This window comes from Sus scrofa, chromosome 5 (genome assembly GCF_054392235.1).
Source record: "Sus scrofa isolate SSC_HxYL_T2T_F1_AM1 chromosome 5, Sscrofa_HxYL_maternal_Yorkshire_Landrace_v2.0, whole genome shotgun sequence".
NCBI lineage: Eukaryota > Metazoa > Chordata > Mammalia > Artiodactyla > Suidae > Sus > Sus scrofa.
This window is the reverse complement of record NC_139387.1, coordinates 79,466,037-79,483,911: the sequence shown is the minus strand read 5'-3', so window position 1 is coordinate 79,483,911 and position 17,875 is coordinate 79,466,037. Positions and strand designations below refer to the sequence as shown.

At 36.2% G+C, this 17,875-nt stretch overlaps 1 protein-coding gene across 3 annotated transcripts in view; it reads right to left on the bottom strand.

Moving 5' to 3' along the window:
- CNTN1 (contactin 1) overlaps positions 1 to 17,875 on the bottom strand; it is a 327,378-nt gene that overhangs the window by 37,015 nt on the left and 272,488 nt on the right. For all 3 annotated transcript variants that reach the window (XM_003355617.6, XM_013997945.3, XM_021092536.2), the window contains 4 exons: positions 16,687 to 16,836; positions 6,791 to 6,861; positions 5,474 to 5,708; positions 2,625 to 2,728 (listed from right to left, as the gene is read on the bottom strand). In XM_003355617.6, the coding sequence (XP_003355665.3) occupies positions 2,625 to 2,728; positions 5,474 to 5,708; positions 6,791 to 6,861; positions 16,687 to 16,836 (560 nt within the window). The remainder of the gene's footprint in view (positions 1 to 2,624; positions 2,729 to 5,473; positions 5,709 to 6,790; positions 6,862 to 16,686; positions 16,837 to 17,875) is intronic.

Below are 17,875 nucleotides of genomic sequence, written 5' to 3'. Positions count from 1 at the left end.
TATTTTATTAATGTGCTGCTTTTTTCTCTGTTTCTTTGTAACCTCGATCCATAGCAGATTTTCATAAGATGTGCAATGAGGTATTAGTTTTCTTTATCATCTACCTTGTTAAGCCATTGGCTTCTTCCTTCAACTTTTAAAATAGAAACAATAACCACTTTATAGGGAGTTGAGCTTTTTTCTCCCATACAGGGGCATTTTCTTACAGGAGAATAAATGTTACGGATTTTCTCTTTTAAGATTTTATGCTTGTCTCTTTGATATTCAAGGCTGTGTGTGAAAGATTTAAAAGTTTTTTGTTTTTTTTTTTTTTGTCTTTTTGCTATTTCTTTGGGCCGCTCCCGTGGTATATGGAGGTTCCCAGGCTAGGGGTCTAATCGGAGCTGTAGCCACTGGCCTACTAGGCCAGAGCCATAGCAACGCGGGATCTGAGCCGCGTCTGCAACCTACACCACAGCTCTCGGCAACGCCAGATCCTTAACTCACTGAGCAAGGGCAGGGACCGAACCCGCAACCTCATGGTTCCTAGTCGGATTCGTTAACCACTGCTCCACGACGGGAACTCCAAGATTTAAAAGTTTTTTAAGGAAGACTACATGGAAACAATAATTACGCTATTTACTTCCAAGATTTTTAATTAACCATTCTCCGGAGAGGAAGACCTGGGTTCAAGTCAGGCCATACCAATTATTACTCGGAAAAAATGTGTGTTTTTATTTGTTTTGTTTTATTTTCCTTTTTACGGCTGTTTCTATGGCATATGGAAATTCCTCCATCAGGGCGGAGCTTCAGGCCTACACCAAAGCCACAGCAACACCAGAACTGGGCAACACTTGACTCAGCCCCATCTGTGGCCTACACCACACCTTGTGGCAATACCAGATCCTTAACCCACAGAACAAGGCCGGAGATTGAACCTGCATCTTCAGAGAGACAAGATCAGATCCTTAACCTGTTAAGCCACAGTAGAAACTTCAAATGCTTTTAAACCTCAAGTTCTTCATCTTTAAAATGGAGATTATAAGGAGTTACCATCGTGGCTCAGCAGAAATGAATCTGATTAGTATTCATGAGGATGCAGGTTCGATCCTTGGCACCACTCAGTGGGTTAAGGATCTGGCATTGCGGGGAGCTGTGGTGTAGGCTGCAAACACGGCTCGGATCCCACATTGCTGTGGCTGTGGCATAGACCAGCACCCACAGCTCCAATTCCACCCCAGCCTGGGAACCTCCATGTGCCATGGGTGTGGCCCTAAAAAGCCAAAAAATAAAATAAAATAAAATAAAATAAAATAAAATAAAATTAGAATAAAATTTAAAAATGGAGATTTTAATAGTGTCTACTCCCTGGGATTGAGTGAACTCAATTTGGTGAGATTAATTGTTTAACATAGCAAGGCTAAGCAAATATTATTCTTATTCTTATCATCATTATCCCACTTCTGCAGATGAACAAATGGATGCCAAAGAGATTCAACAGTTTGCCTCAGCACTAAGGAAAAGTGTCAGAGCCCTGTCTAAAACTCAGATACCCTTATTCAAAGTCCAGCACTTTACTCCAGATCACAGATTCCCTCTTGTTTTACTCAGTGGGTGGCCTTTCGGAGCCATGGTTGGTGAGCTGCCTACTCAGTCAGCTTGCCCTCTCAGTTCTCCCTTCATCAACTGTCTGTCAGATACTCATTCCATGAGGGCAGGATTTTGTCTGTTTTGTTCTCAGTGCCAAAAACAGTGGGCACGTGGCAGGCACTAAACATTCACTGAGTGCTGATAGAAATAAGGAAGTACGATCAAATAAAGTGATCTTTTTCCAGGCTATATTTCTGAAATGTAATCACAAAAGCGGCCAAGGTTTTAAGTTTTAAAAACACAAACTAACAAGAAGCTTTTTTTCCCTGGTATCGTAGGTTATGATTTGGGTAGATGTCAAAATTCTTAATTTTCACTCTTTGTGCTTAAAAAATATGAGATGACTTTACTTTTCCTACACAAGCGAGCATAAACTTCATTAGCATCATATTAAAGACCCCAACAGAACTGCTTCACTTGTCTAGATCTTATTTCCTTTGACTCAGACAGAGAGTTCCCTTTCTATGTGGCTAATTCCCACTACTCTTTTAAAACATTTCCAGGGAAGTTTCCTTTGAGCTATTTTGAGTGTTGCCAACTTTCCACCATCACTGATAACATAATCAGATATATATTTATTACATTTAGATGTGTTTCCTTTGGAAACCTTTTAGAATGGGAACTACTGAGTGAACCAGGATAAACATTTTAAATTACCCAATTACCGAAATGATTTCCCAGAAACTTGAGATTCACCATCACTTTATGTGAATATTTCTTTCAAAAGATCTTGTTTAACCTTGAGTGTTATTACTTTCATTTTTATTTAGGTCACTCATTTGCCTACACACAGGAATCTGCATCTCTCATAGATAAGCCAGTTAGGAACCCCTGCTTTACTTTTAAATATTAATTTATAAATGTCCGACATATTAAACACAGATAATATAGTGTTTGGTGTCACATAAATCAGAGGGACACAGAACACTGAAAGATGCAACATATTTGAAAATGTAACACTGATAATTATTCAGTTTGATAAAAAATGAACTCACCTGATAGCTTTCCACTATTTTTTCTACAACATGCTCCCAATGAACAGATATCTCAGAAGATGATAAGACTTTTACGCCTACTTCTGTTGGGGCTTCACTGGGAGCTGAAATTTGAGGAGAACATTACATTCTTATATAAGATGCTTATATTAAGAAACTCAAATAGCACCGTTTGCTATATGACTGAATGAAACTGTATTTTAAAATAATTTTAGTATTTCCAAAGTAAAAAGTAAGTCCTATAATTGTATTACATCTTCCTCTATTTTTGCTACGCTTACTTATTTCGTAGTCCTCAGTAACACGTATACACACATATTCATATACATGAATATTAATAGAGACAGACACACATATATATATACATGAATAGACGCTTTCACAAAATATGGAAAGATTTATTGATTTCTCTGATATCTGTGAGCAAAAACCATACTAACATTTTTGTGTTTCTCTCAACTAACCTCAGAAAGCCATGGATACAAATCAAAATTTATTATGTTTAGCTTATCAACTCTACATTATCAAAAATAGGAAATCTGGTATTTATTATAGAAAATTATTCATTACAATTAATTTTCAACTTTCCTACACTTCCTATTTATATAAGCAAAAGATACACAGCAATACTTCCCTCTTTCTCTTTTAGGCTAAGATCTTTTTTTTTTAGATCCCTTGAAACAAGTTCTGACAGCCACTGCTTCTTGGGCTCAGGAAAGCTTTTATAAGTCTAATCTTCCAACTGGGCATCAAGTCAAATATGTATCAAAAAGGTTTCTGTTCAGTGACCAAAAAAGTAATTTACATCCTTTACAAAAATTACACAAAGAGACTAAGGAGATCTTAAGCAGGAGGGATCAATTTTTATTGTCTTTTATTAACAAGCCATAATCCTCTTTTATGCTAAAATATCCTGCACATGAACAAAGCCTCACTTTCAATACAAGGTACACGTGTGGCGCTATGATTGATTTCTGAGCAGTGGAAGAGAAAATGAATACTTATACAAGTTTTGCGCATGCAGGTTTTATGAGACTCATGAAACATTTAGGAAAGAAATATAATTAAATACAGATGGCCATAACTAAAGAGGTGACAAGTATGGCCTTTTGCCTGATGACTTTAGCATCAAATAAAACAGTTAAAAAAAAAAAAAAAGGATAGTAGTTGAGAAGATACCTTGTAAAATGTTTTATAATTTTATTTTTATATAATAATTTTATATTTTACTCTGGGAGATGTACTTATGTTGTTCAAACTATTAACACTGAGTCAAATTATATTTCTGTGGAATCAGAACAAGTGTAGAAAATATAATTAATTCCTCAGGATTAAAGAGTCCTAAACTGATGATAGACTTAGAAATTTCTACATGCTAATCTTTCTATGTAATTAGTTGCGCTAACTTTTAAAAAGTATATGTGTACATATATACATATATATGATTGCCTTTCATAGTCGTATTAGACTTAAAGACCATGGGATGATTTCATTACATATTAAACTTTAAACAAATATGAGAGCTAATAAATCTATGACTGAAGAGTATAAATTCTAAAGGATAGCTAAAGGCTTATTGTGGGCTAAAAATAAGGTAACTTGGGTAAACCAATGGACAGTGTTTTTCTTCTAAGAAATCAGAAGAGTCACGTAGCTTTAGGGCTTTTTTGTTGTTGTTGTTGTTTGTTTTTCTGCTTTTTAGTGCCACACACAAGGCATATGGAAATTCCCAGGCTAGGGGTTGAATCAGAGCTACAGCTGCCAGCGTACCCCACAGCCACAGCAACTCAGGATCCACGCTGTGTCTGCAACCTACACCATAGCTCACGGCAACGCTGGATCCCCGACCCACTGAGCGAGGCCAGGGATCAATCCCACATCCTCATGGACTTTAGTAGGATTCGTTTCCACTGTGCCACAATGGGAACTCCCTAGTTTTAGTTTTTCAAACTCTTCCATTTGTGCTTCTCACACATATGCAAAGAGAAACTCAGCCAAGAACAAATGTGTTAGGTCAGAAGGCAATGAAACTTTGTTTTTCTAGCTGGTTTTCATTTACATAGTGCACATGTGTACAAAGATAAGGAGGTCTTATCTTTGCAATAGAAAGATAAAGAATAAAAAGCATAGTAGCTTAAATAGGAAATCATAGAAATCACTGTAATTATATTTAATCTGAAACTGCGTATCATTTATCATAGATATGTAAGTTCTCCAGAAGAATGCTCAATTCAATTAAAGTTCATAGAAAAACAAAGAAAACCAGTACCTGTATTTTTTCCCCTGAATAACCTTTCAGTCATTTTTTTTCCAAGAAAAAAAAAAAAATTCAACTGGCTGACTCCTTTTTCATAGAATTATACCTAAATTACCCTTAGTAAAATTCCAGCGCTCTATTGTATTAACAAAGAGAGATACATAAATGCTACAATTATACAATTTTGAGTTAAAAGGGGACATTTTATCCAAAAAATATACATTGAGGAATTTGTAAAGTAGTGAATTTTATGGATGCACAAACATACTGAGGTTCTTGTTAAGTCTGGAGAATTTTTAACCGCAAAATTGTAATTGAGAGGCCAGAAACAGGGGTCTAAGCCAATGATTTTAGTGGCAATTTCCTAACTACCATAAATGTGACCTAAAGGATGAAAAGGATTTTGGTAACATTCTTGTCATTTAGATAAAGAGATTGACATTTTAATCGGGTTCAAAATAATACTCATTTACTTAATGCCTAGTATCTTAAAAGGTCTTAATAAGTAGGCCAAGAAGACAGTAAAGAATGTCTCCTGGAGAATGAAGTTCTTCCTCCCTCCTCATGCTGACGAGGTCTTTCTTTTACCCACCGTCTTGTGCAGAATGGATGACGGCTGTGAGACTGTAAGGTCCATCCCCTTTGTTGTTGAAGGCTTTGACTTTGACTTGAAACGCAGTGGAAGGGCGCATGGTCTCATCTTTATGGACGTATCTGCCAGTGTCTGGATTAGTAACTGTCACTTTCTTCCATTCTTCCCCATCAAATGGCTTAAATGCCACTATATAACCGAAATTGTTGCCGTAGTGGTATTCTCTTGACAAAGGCTAAATGGAAATTAAAATATTAAATAGATTTAAGCAAAAGAGTTAACAGGGGGAAAATTCCATCCTATGCAAACAATAATAACGCTACACATGGAAGCATGCTTTCTGTAAAAACCTACTTTGTTGTCAGTGAGAGCTCTCTGGAAGGGCCAGGGCATAGACATGCTGGTAAGTGCGGTGGCTTCGTTTACCAAATTTGCTATTTCTGGAACATCCCATGGGGGCTCCCACCTCAGGTCTTTTTACTTTCAGTTCCTTCTTTCTAGGATGTTTTCCCATGTATCAAATGCCCTTCCTTCATTTTCTTGAAGTAAAAAGCTACTCAATGTTTTCCCCGGACACAGAATTTGCCGTTTTAAGACTCTCTCTGCCATACTCCATATCCCATCTCCCCACCTTATGTTTTTCTCCTTAACATTATCATGATCTACACTTGTATATTTCACTTACTATCCCCTATATTGTCTCTTTTAACTAGCAGAGTATAAGTTTCAGGAGGGCAGAGTTATTGTCAGTTTCGTTTACCTCTTTTTCCTAGAACCAAGAACAAGGCCTCAAATGATGCTTATTCAAGGGAGAAGTAAATGAATTGCTTTAAAATTGAAAGTCCATGAGCTAATGATAGGCTAGACTATCTAGAATAACCAAACAATAGAAACTGATCAGAGGAAAAACAGAGAATGGGAAAAGAGGAAGAGATAACAGGACTCTCATTTGCAGGAGGCTGGGCCTGGGCCCCATCTGACGCCAATATGGAAGCAAAAGCTCAGTTTTGCCTTACTTTCTGAGAGTTATTATTGCATGTCAATTGTCCAGTAAAGTCTGCATCAGCTCTAACCATCCATTATTTATAAATACAGACTCAAAGCAAGTCCTAGTGATTGCTCATTATTTAGTCTTTTTTAGCCATAGTAAGCCACGTAAAAAACTGGCATGCATTGAAGAAAAAAAAATGATGTAATTTATTCTTGTTTGTGTTTTGGGCATTGTCTTGTATTTCAATTTATTTTAAGAAACAAAAAGAGTTTGAGATTAAGTGTAGGTAAAGCAGCCTTTAATATATTCAACTTCTTCATACTTACCGCCCATGTTATGGTCAGTTCTCTATTGCTTCCACCCCCACCTCCTACGTCTGAAGGAGCCACATTAGGTGCTGAAACAAATAAACAAATAAGTTAAATAAAAAAACCCACAAAAAATAGAGGCTACATAATTTTTTTCTGACGTTAGAGTTCTCATTCACTTAGAAACCATACATTCTGTCTTTTACTAGGAAAGACAAGCTGCACTCATGAGTTACACAGTTATAACAACAGCACCCCATAGTTGCTGTAATAAACAGTTTTACTGTCAAATGTTACGACTGACTCAGTGCAATAGGAAATATGTCAGTTTCCTCCAGCAAAGGGTAGTGCCTTCCCATCTTTTTTTTCTCTATCCTTTTATTTAATATGATTTTGAAAGATTAGATGTACTTGGTTGAGAAAATATTTCACAGCTCTTACTTTTGTAACCCATGACCTTTTAACAACTCACTGTTGTGTTAGTTTTATGCCTCAATTTGCAATGAACTGTTAAGAAATGGTGCATGCTCGTTAACACAGTATTAGGCTTCCCTGAAATATCTGGAAATAGTAGAAATCTAATATTGTTCCTGTGCTTTCATCTTCAGTGCCTGAATCTCTTCTGGGACTCTGTCGCATCAGTGACTCTAGTTCTTCCCTCTTCCCATCTTTTTATACCATTCAATTTTCAGTCCCTCTGCTGTAGTGATTAACCTTTGCCATCTTTTCATCCTTAAAAGTCATCATGTAATATTGCTTTCCTTTACATCTCCAAGCCATCACAGCCTTTCCTGTCCCTGAACTGCAAAGAACTGATACATGACTATTTTTGTATTTCACACTGTAATCACTTTTTAACAACTCAAAATCCATTTTCCACTTCTTTATATTACTGAAATAACTCAAAAAACCCAAAGAATTGCTTTCAACCACCAAGTTCCATGGCCTCCTTTTTGTTTTCCTCCAAGTTATTCTCTCCCCTTGGAAGTCCTTTCAGGGTGGGTGCTGTATCTTAGTGAGCATGTATACTAGATCCTACTTAAGTTATAACTCATTGGATTTGCAAGTTATTGGAATTGTACAGATAAATACTAGAAGGTAGCTTGTTCCTGCACTCTAGGCACTTGGAGACCAGGTACCCAACTACCATCTTTACAGAGAACATACATTTTCCCACACAACTACAGTGGCTCAGTCTGAGATCACATTCCCAGATCTGCTAACATTTTAAACAGATGTCAGTTCTTCCTTGAGTCTTCAAATAGTTCATCCCAACAGGAAAAGGTCACACCTTCCTCAGAGTACTCATGGACTGAATTACAGATCCTAATAAATGTGATTTACAGATAAAAGCTTCAAACTTCCTGTGTCAACCATATAAATTCTCTGTTGAGGTCTGTACATTAGTTGCACAAAAATGAGCAAAATACATGCTTTTCTTTATATCTATGAAACTATATGGTTTCCTTTCTAGATTATAAAAATAATGTTTGAGAGATTTTATTTTACTATTCAACTGTTACTGCAGTGAGTATTAGAGATGAAACTGAATGAGTAGGAGTGTTAAAAGATAATTTACTTGTAGCACTTTAGATAAAACACATATTGAGGGCTGGAATATTAAAATACTCCTGGAAACCCTTTAAACCTCATAACTCATGGTCTGACCTTAAAACCCTACATGCTATAGAGAAACAAAGAGCATGTTGTCTTATAATCAATGAATAAATCAAACTGGGTGTTTTTAACTCTAAGTACCAAGTATGGTGGTCACAGGCAAATAATTTTAAAAATAACTCCAGAATAATTTATTATCCTGCAATTAGTTGAATCAAATATAGCCTTCATCAGGACAAATATTATTTGTGAAGGCATTTCACTGTAATTCCTTTCATTATAACATTATTAACCTTTTTATTTAGAGCAGAGCTAAAAATAGAGTATGTTTATGTTAAAGTGAATATTTTTCCCATTTCATGTTTATTTTAAGGTGTAACAGGCTTCAAATAAGTTATTCAGGGTTATTTTGCTTTTCAAGGATCACCCATTGAGGTCATGATGCTGACAATAAGACAAACAAAAGCCTAGAAATAAAGGTAGCTGTATCTTTTATTTATTTATTTTTTATTTTATTATTATTATTTTTTTGTCTTTTTGCTATTTCTTTGGGCCGCTCCCGCGGCGTATGGAGGTTCCCAGGCTAGGGGTCGAATCGGAGCTGTAGCCACTGGCCTACACCAGAGCCACAGCAACGCGGGATCCGAGCCGCATCTGCAACCTACACCACAGCTCATGGCAATGTCGGATCCTTAACCCACTGAGCAAGGGCAGGGACCGAACCCGCAACCTCATGGTTCCTAGTCGGATTCGTTAACCACTGCACCACGACGGGAACGCCTGTATCTTTTAATAGGGTGTTTTATATGCTACTTGGATTAATAATTGACTTAGTTTCCTTCATTTAGCTATGAATGTTCAGGTGCAGCTTTAGCTCTTAAGAGACAGTCTTTCACTTGTGGAACGGACATATAACCTACATATCTGACATGAATCTGAGCACCAAGCTGCTCTGTATTTGTGTCGAACTGTTCAGGAGCTGGAGGGCTTAGCCAAATAGTGATTCATTTCAGGGAAGTAAATCACTCTAAGCACAAGGAAGCTTATTTAACTTTAGGCCCCAGGGCATCTGACAGTGAGCAAACTAGGCTTTCTCGTCACAATAAATCATTAAAGACAATTTAAACAAATATTTAGGAAAAATAAAAAATTACTCAATTAATCATGAATTAAACACTTAAACATAGTGAAGTTTTTAAAATTGTCCTTTTTGCCATGATTCCAGTTTGAGATTTCATAATGATGTTGATAAGAGGGCTTCTATATTTCTGTTGTAGATCTTAAAAATATTTTAAAAGAAAATCAAGCCAATGCCCTGATTATTCTTTCCTATGAAAAGAAACTAATGTAGCCAATTTTACTTTTACATTTGAATACTTAAATAATTAGCATATAAGTTCCTTTAGGGGCTTTAGCTTTTTATTTAACAATGTACAAAGTGCCTTGTGACAAATCCTGAAATTTATATAGCCATTTTTACAGAAGTAAAATTACCACGAATGTAGCTTCTCATTTTAATTTTCATCAGAATTTCACTGTGATTTAAAAACAAATTTTTTAATAAGAGATTCAAAATGTTGTGAGCAATTCTCTAGATAACCAAAGGGATTATAGCCTGCATCTGCTTTTATTCTGCCTATAACTATATTTTCTTTCTGAAAAGCCATTCATAGAAGCAAATGATCTGTACAATATTTGGATGTTCAAATGAGAGTAGTTCTTCATGACTCTTCTGATTTGCTGCCCTGATGATTGCTAGTGCTCTTAATGCATCTATTAGGTTAAAATGATTTTCTTTCTAGGTAAAAAAAAGATAGAGTCTAAGATAGTTCACAAAATATATTAATGTCTTAAGGTCTTCTCAGGCCAAAATTGTAGTTTGTTTATTAATTTGGGTGTTACCAAAAAGGAAATTTAAACGAGTGGAGCAGATTAAATCTGTTAACTGCTCAATGGACTGATAATCTAAAAATACATTGTCTTAGGAAATGTTTTGATGGACAGAAAAGAATGTTACCAACTGAAATAATCATAATGCATAGTAAATTTATTACAAAGAACCCAAACCAATTATGAATTATTTGTTTAAATTAAGTAGAAAGAGTTAGCATTTTCTAGTTTATCTTTCCCAGTGTATTAAAAACAAAAATATCTAATGCATATGTTAACCTTGTTTGAAACAAAACAAATTATATTTGGTAGAGGATTCTTCCTAAATTTTAAAATGCAGACATCACTACAGCTCTGATCACTACTTTTCATTTTCCTCTATTAACTTAACAGTTGCCAGAAACATCATCTTCCTTCTAGGTCCTCCCTTTTTTTCCTACAAATAATTCTGAGCACCAGTAATGGACGTGGTACTGTGTTAAGTACTAAAGTTAAGACTATGAATAAGTGAGTTTCCATTGTGACTCAGCAGAAATGAACAAAAAGACCAGTAATCATGAGGATGCTGGTTTGATCCTTGGCCCCAATTAGTTGGCTTAGGATCCAGTGTTGCTTCGAGCTGTAGTGTAGCTCAAAGACGAGGCTCAGATCCTGCACTGCTGTGGCTTAGGCTGGCAGCTCCAGGTCTGATTCAACTCCTAGGCTGGGAACTTCCTTATACCACAGGTGCTGCCCCACTTCCCCCACCCCCCAAAAAACCAAATATGAATAAAATTTGATTCTAGTTCTAGAGATGCTCTCATTAATGTAGAAGAAACTAAATATGTACAACTGGTTTTAATTCAATGTGTTAAATATCCCCAATGTGTTAAAAATCTTCAATAAAATGTTGCTGGATAAGTGAAAGAATAAGTTAAAAAACACAGCTTATTGAAAGACTCAACTAGAACTCAGAAATGATTTTTATATATTGCATCTAATCAGATACTCAGATCAGTACTTTGATATAAGTGTACAGAAGAGTAGTATTATCCTCTTTTTATAATAAAGGCAAATGAGTCCCAAAAGAAGTTATTTAACCTGTCCAGGTTACACTGCTCATATATAGAGAAGCTGAAACTTTTTTTTTTTTTTTTTTTGGCTTAAGTTTGAATTACTTTTAGTCTCAGAGACAGTTAACAAAAGTCGTAGAATTTATCCTTGACTCAGCCTCCACCTGAGTTAACATCAAACATAACCAAGTACAGTGATGACAACTGAGAAGTTAACAGTGGCTCAATAATGTAAACTGTGGATTTCATTTGGATTGGGCCAGTTTTTCTACTAATGTCCTTTTTCTGGTTTTGCACACAGCCCAGCACACCACAAGCTATTTAGTTGACATGTCTTAGTCTCCTCCAGACCCTAACGGATCTTCAGTCTTTCCTCGTCTTTTGTGACCTCACTTTTTTTTTGCCCATGCACACAGAAGTTCCCAGGCCAGAGATCGAATCTGTGCCATAGCAGCAACCTGGGCAACTGCAGTGACAGTGCCAGATTTTTAACCGGTTGTTCCAAGAGGGAATTCCTTTTTTGTTGTTGTTCTTGTTTTATGTTTTTGTTTGGTGACCTCACATTTTCAAGAGCACTGACCGAGTGTGTTTTAGTTGCAACTTTAACCCTGGCCTCCATATGGCTTAAAAATCTATACTCTCTGCTTTATTAAAAAAAAAGTGTCTATTTTATTATTAGTGACAGCTACTAACTTTAACATAGCACCTTAACAGCTATAAAATATGTTTTTAGCACCATTCTTCTCTTTTATCAAACATATCTAATAAATTAAAAAAAGATACTGAAAGAGCAGAACAGACATGAAATTAAAGCTCTACACACTGGAAAATGTTGACTCCAGTGTTATGTTATTTTTTTTTTTCCTTCTTAGGTTGATCTGGCAAAAAATGGCAAAGCTGTCAAAACAAACCTGAATGCACCATTTTAGGGTATCAACTCACCAACTGCACCTGCAGAGCTATTAGCTATGGGATATGTCTTTACAATGACACATCACTTTGAAGGATGCTTTTATCTCTTTCTTACAGTCAAAATTAAATGGGTTACATTGAGTTACAAATGTATCTTCTAATTCTTCACTTGGGACCATCCATTTTATAATGTACTTTTCTGAAACCAAAGAATATACCCAACTGTGCATGGCAATCTTAACATGAAGTAATTGGACAGATAAGGGCATGTGCTGCACTAGATAATGTTGTGTCTTTCAATCAGCATAATGAGGAACAGGAGTAACCTTTCCATCAATTGGGAACCAGCCTTTATCCCACATGACATATGCTGGCATCTCTTAGAGAGTTGCTATAATGGTACATGACAAGACAAACATCTCCCTGTTTTAGAAAGTATTTTTATTTTTTTGTAAGGATAAAAAAATGTAAATGTCCAATTTTATGAATATTCAATTTTTAAAAAACAGGATGAAAGGAAAAACAGCAGTTAAAGAGAAAATCTGTTGGATTTTATTTTATTAAATATATAAAATTATTCCTTTAAGATCATTAAAATCATAAGAAATTATATAATCCTCTATTATGCTTATAAAAATGGAAATATATTGCCAAATGAAGTGATCAGTGTCAGCGTAGACAATATTTTCTTATAAGCATATTAAAGTTTAAAATGATCATTAATAACATAATAAAATTTTTTCTTCAGCAAATATTATGCACTAGGTAGAACTAATTGCTTTCCTTTCATGTTTGTAGTCATAAAAATTTCTCATAAGAAATAATTTCCACTTAGAGATGAGAAAACTCAGGCTCAGAGAGGTTAAGTAATATGCCTCTAATCACAGAGCTTGTAAATTATAGAATCAGGATTCCTTTGCAGGATCAGTGTCCTGGAACTTCATTACCTCACAAAGACCTCCGAGAAAGTGGTTTAGAAACAAAGCTTTCAGGCATTCCCTTCGTGGCTCAGTGGTAAATGAACCTGACCAGGATCCATGAGGATGAGGGTTCAATCCCTGGCCTTGCGCAGTGGGTTAAGAATCTGGCATTGCCGTGAGCTGTGGTGTAGGTCACAGACACAGCTCAGATCCTGTGTTGCTGTAGCTGTAGCATAGGCCAGCAGCAGTAGCTTGGATTCGACCCCTAGCCTGGAAACTTCCATATGCTGCAGGCGTGGCCCTAAAAAGCAACAAACGAACAAAAAACCCCAAAGCTTTCAGGATTACAAACCCTGGATTTGAATCCAGCTTTGTTTCACATTAATTGGGTATCATCTTGACTTCTTTGTAAAATTAGGAACAATAACACCAATTTCATAAAGTTATTGTGGGAATAAAAAGGAGCAATGCCAAGTATAGAGCTTAGCATGCTCTCTGATAACATACAGCAAGTGCATAAATGATGATAACCATAAAAGCTGATTAATAAAGGATCCTAAAATATTTTCCTATGAAAGGTTAACAAATGTATTAGAGGTTATAGGGTTTATTCTTTTCACAGCTGAAAGGAATGAGTCATCTCATTTTATCTCTATATATGGGGCTGTATCTTACATTGTGAATAAGACTGTTATTACTTCATGTGTTTGTTTGTTTTGGCTCTAAAGGCTTTTAAGAGAAGTTATTGTTCAAGCACCCTAGAGAGAGAATTAGTTCCTTAACAAAATACCATTGAGCAAACACAATGTGAGAGGTGATGCCAAAAGTTGTTGGTTGAAAGTAACAACCTTACAAAAATATTAGATTTGAGAATACCTGTTAAATCAAAGCAACTTGATGATCTCTCAGCATGAATTATGCGGTTGAAATCACCAGTCAGAAAATGTCCTAGTTCCTTTTTCATGTTTGTCTTTCAAGAAAGGGCAACTGTGTTCAGTCCCATTACCCAGAAGCCCTATTACAAACATAGGAGGCGCTAAGAAATAAAACAAAACACAAGGATCCTGGCTCTATGGTATCTGTGTTTCTAAAGCTGCAGCTTATATTACCTGCATATCCTAATAAGATTTTTGTGAGGTACAGAAAAGGAACAACGGCATTCATTTCAAAAGTGGATATACTAAAACAAAAATAATAGTGTTGAGGCCATATCTAGTTTCATAATTGAGAATAAAATGTGAGCTTCTACTAGAACACTAATAAAAGTTCATATGAGTCTTTGTGCTTTTAGAGTCCTAATTGAGAAACCACGTTTTAAAAGAGAAAGTTCAGTATATGAGAAGAGTTGTCAGACAGCTCTGAATTTGAATTCTGAATCTTGCAAGTAGTTGTACTAACTTAGGTAAACTATTTAGTGTCTCTGAGCCTACTGTCTATCAATGAGCATTGGATTGTAATATCTACCTCAAAATATTATTATGAGGATTAACCGAAATGTGTGTGAAAATACCCGGCACAGATCAGTATTTTAGTGTTATTTCCTCCTCTATTACAGAATCATTAGTTTTATCTGGTAAGTTACAGGAAACTACGTGAAACTTTAAGGGACAGTTTATGGATGGTAGTCTCTATGGATAATTTGGCTTTAACAACTAAAGACAGTATAATTCATAATTCTATTTAGAAGTCAGGCCAAGGCATTGAGATAGCCAGAAATGTGGATAAGTAATATTAAGATATCACAGCAGAATTTTAATGGTGGTCTGTCTTCTATTTAAAATATTTTCCCCCAAATAAAGCACTGAAGGTTGGCAAGGCATAGTAAAAATAAACAAACCCAGAGAGTCTGCAAAACATTTTCTTTTTCACAGGGAATAATAAAGAAGACTTATTATTGGAATCAGAACACTATTTTTGCCTAGAAATACCAGGGAGAAAGAAAACAAAGCAGAGTACTTCATGTACTAAAGGCTATTAAAATGGAGTTGGTATTTAGCATAAAAAATGTGAACCTAGGAGTTCCTGGGTGGTGCAACGGGTTAAAGATCTGGGGTTGTCATTGCAGTGGCACAGGTTCAATCCTTGGCCCAGGAACTTCCACATGCCGCTGGTATGGCCAAAAACCAAACCAAACCAAACCAAACCAAACCCAAACCAAAGTGAACCTAAATTGGAAGAATAGCCAAGGTTGAGGTGTGATAAAACAGCATATTTAGAGTGACATCTAACATTAAAATAAAACACTATAGTTATTTCTGAGATGCTCTACTGCCCAGGTAGTGAAGGTCTGAGAGTCCTCATCACTTTCTCTCCACGCCCTGCTCATCCTATTCTTCCATCCATCCCCTCCATCCCCACGACGCTTATAAATGTCTTGAGAGACACAAAAACATTGTGAGCCTTCTAAATCACGGAACCTGTTAAATCACTTCCCTGCCTGGTTAACATTCACGATTTACATTAAGGTTTATTTGCTAAACACCAGCTTCATTTACTTGGTGTTGTCAGCAAGACATGTTTCTACAATATTTTCTTAGCCTCTTTGCTTCTGTTTTCTATGCTGAAAACTCCATCTTGTCCTGCTTTACTTTACCCCATCTTCCTGCTTGGAAAACAGTCGCAGTGCTGGTATATGACTTAAGCTTAAGAACAAAGACTTAAAGGCATAAGTTATTCATGTCGTCAGCTGAATGAGGACATAATATGTTGGTCTAGGCACACCGGACGTGTGCAGATAGACACGCCATTTGCACAGCATGATATGTCCTCTAAAGAATAAGAGGAAGATAAGCCTCATGGCCCCAAGGGGTTTATGAGGGGTCCTTAGTAGGATATGCATTAGCAAGAAGAACTGAGGTGCACACCTAGGCATGCAGGGTCGCGGCAGATAGGCACGCAGTCTGCAGAAGCACAATGGTGATTCTCTAGATGCTATGCATAGATAGCTGATGCCAAGCTTCCTCAATGCTAATGATTGTTAAATGCCTAAAGGTCAGAATAAAAGCTTAATCAGCTACTGGCTATGAGACTTTTAAAATAATTAAAAAAGCCTATATCCTGCACCTATTACCCCCTCCTCATTTGACATAATCCTAAAGAGCACAACAAAAGCAGTGTGGTTTCTTGAGGTGGCGCTCTTGGTCCCTGAGACCTTGAGTCCCCGGGTTCCTGGTTCCCACCATTAATTAAGATAAATGTCTCTGTGTCTTGTTTTATGTTAACTTTTTCCTTAAGTTTCACAGCACCCATTCTTTAGCCCTAACCTGCTGAGCCGGTCTCGGCAGGTGTCAAGTGGATTATGCAGTGGCTCTTTCCCATTAATTATTTAAAATGTCCTAAAGCTTCATACTACCCCTTTGTTTTTACATCTTGACACAGAATGCACACGTGTGAAATACATATACACAAATTTTTTAGATACATTACTTACCTCAGAGAATTATTTCCAAATACGTTCAATTATATATTAAAGTATCACTGAATTTACAAATGTTTTACATGCTGCAAAGTTTCTTCTACGTACCAGCACCATCTGTTTTAATTTTGTTTGATGGTATACTGGGCTCTCCTATACCCAATGTATTGGTTGCTACCACACGAAATTCATATTCCATCCATGGAATTAAATCCACTGCTCTTGCTGCTTCCATGTTTCCTTCAATAATTGGGGGATCTATATAAAATAAATATTAAATAGAGATTATTAGCTGAACATCACTTTGTAATTTTTTTACTAGTGTATAGTTAATTTACAGTGTTGTTAATTTATGCTATACAGCATAATGACCCAATCATATATATACACATTCTTTTTCTCATACTATCTTCCATCATGTTCTAGCCCAAGAAATTGGATATAGTTCCCCTGTGCTGTACAGTAGGACCTCATTGCTCATCCATTCTAAATGTAATAGTTTGCATCTACCAACCGCATAGTCCTTATCCACCCTACTTCCTCCCCCATCCCCCTTGGCAACCACAAGTCTGTTCTCTATGTCTCTGAGTCTGTGTCTATGTTATCACTTACATGTTGAATCTAAAATATGGCACAAATGAACCTATCTACAAAACAACATCACTTTTTAGAGTTCCCAATTTTTATATTAGTGTTTTGAGAAAAGAGCACATATTCCATTGATTTATAATAAAAATAAAAACTAGCTATGAGAAAATATTCAGTTCAAGGGAGTGAGAGGGGAGGTCCTTAATAAATAAGTTAGAGAGATATGCATAGGTATCATTTATTTCCTAAGTCTAGGGTGGGAGGACTGAGATGCTACACTTCTAACCAGCTCCCAGCTCATGCCTCTGCTAGTCCGCTGGCTACACCCTGAACAGCAAGGAGCTCTGTTCTAAAGACAGAATCCAGAAAGATTTCCTGAGGCAAGGGTACACCTTGGGCAGGTAAAATTTTTGTGGACTGCCACTGATGTAGTGTATGAGTAGATTTATTACTAGGGTACCTATGTGTTTAGATGCTTTTGGAGTTGGCTTTTTAGATTTCTACCCAAATCATTTATGGTAGTGATAATAAATGTTATAATAATAATTCATTCAGATATATTAGGAATTTCTCAGTTTTATGGTACTAGATACTAATGGGAAAATTATAACTTAGGGGTAGGATATGATTCAAAATTACTTGTTTAACTGAGGTATGATAACACATACAACCAAGGTAGGACTATACATTATTCTAAGCGCTCTTAAAA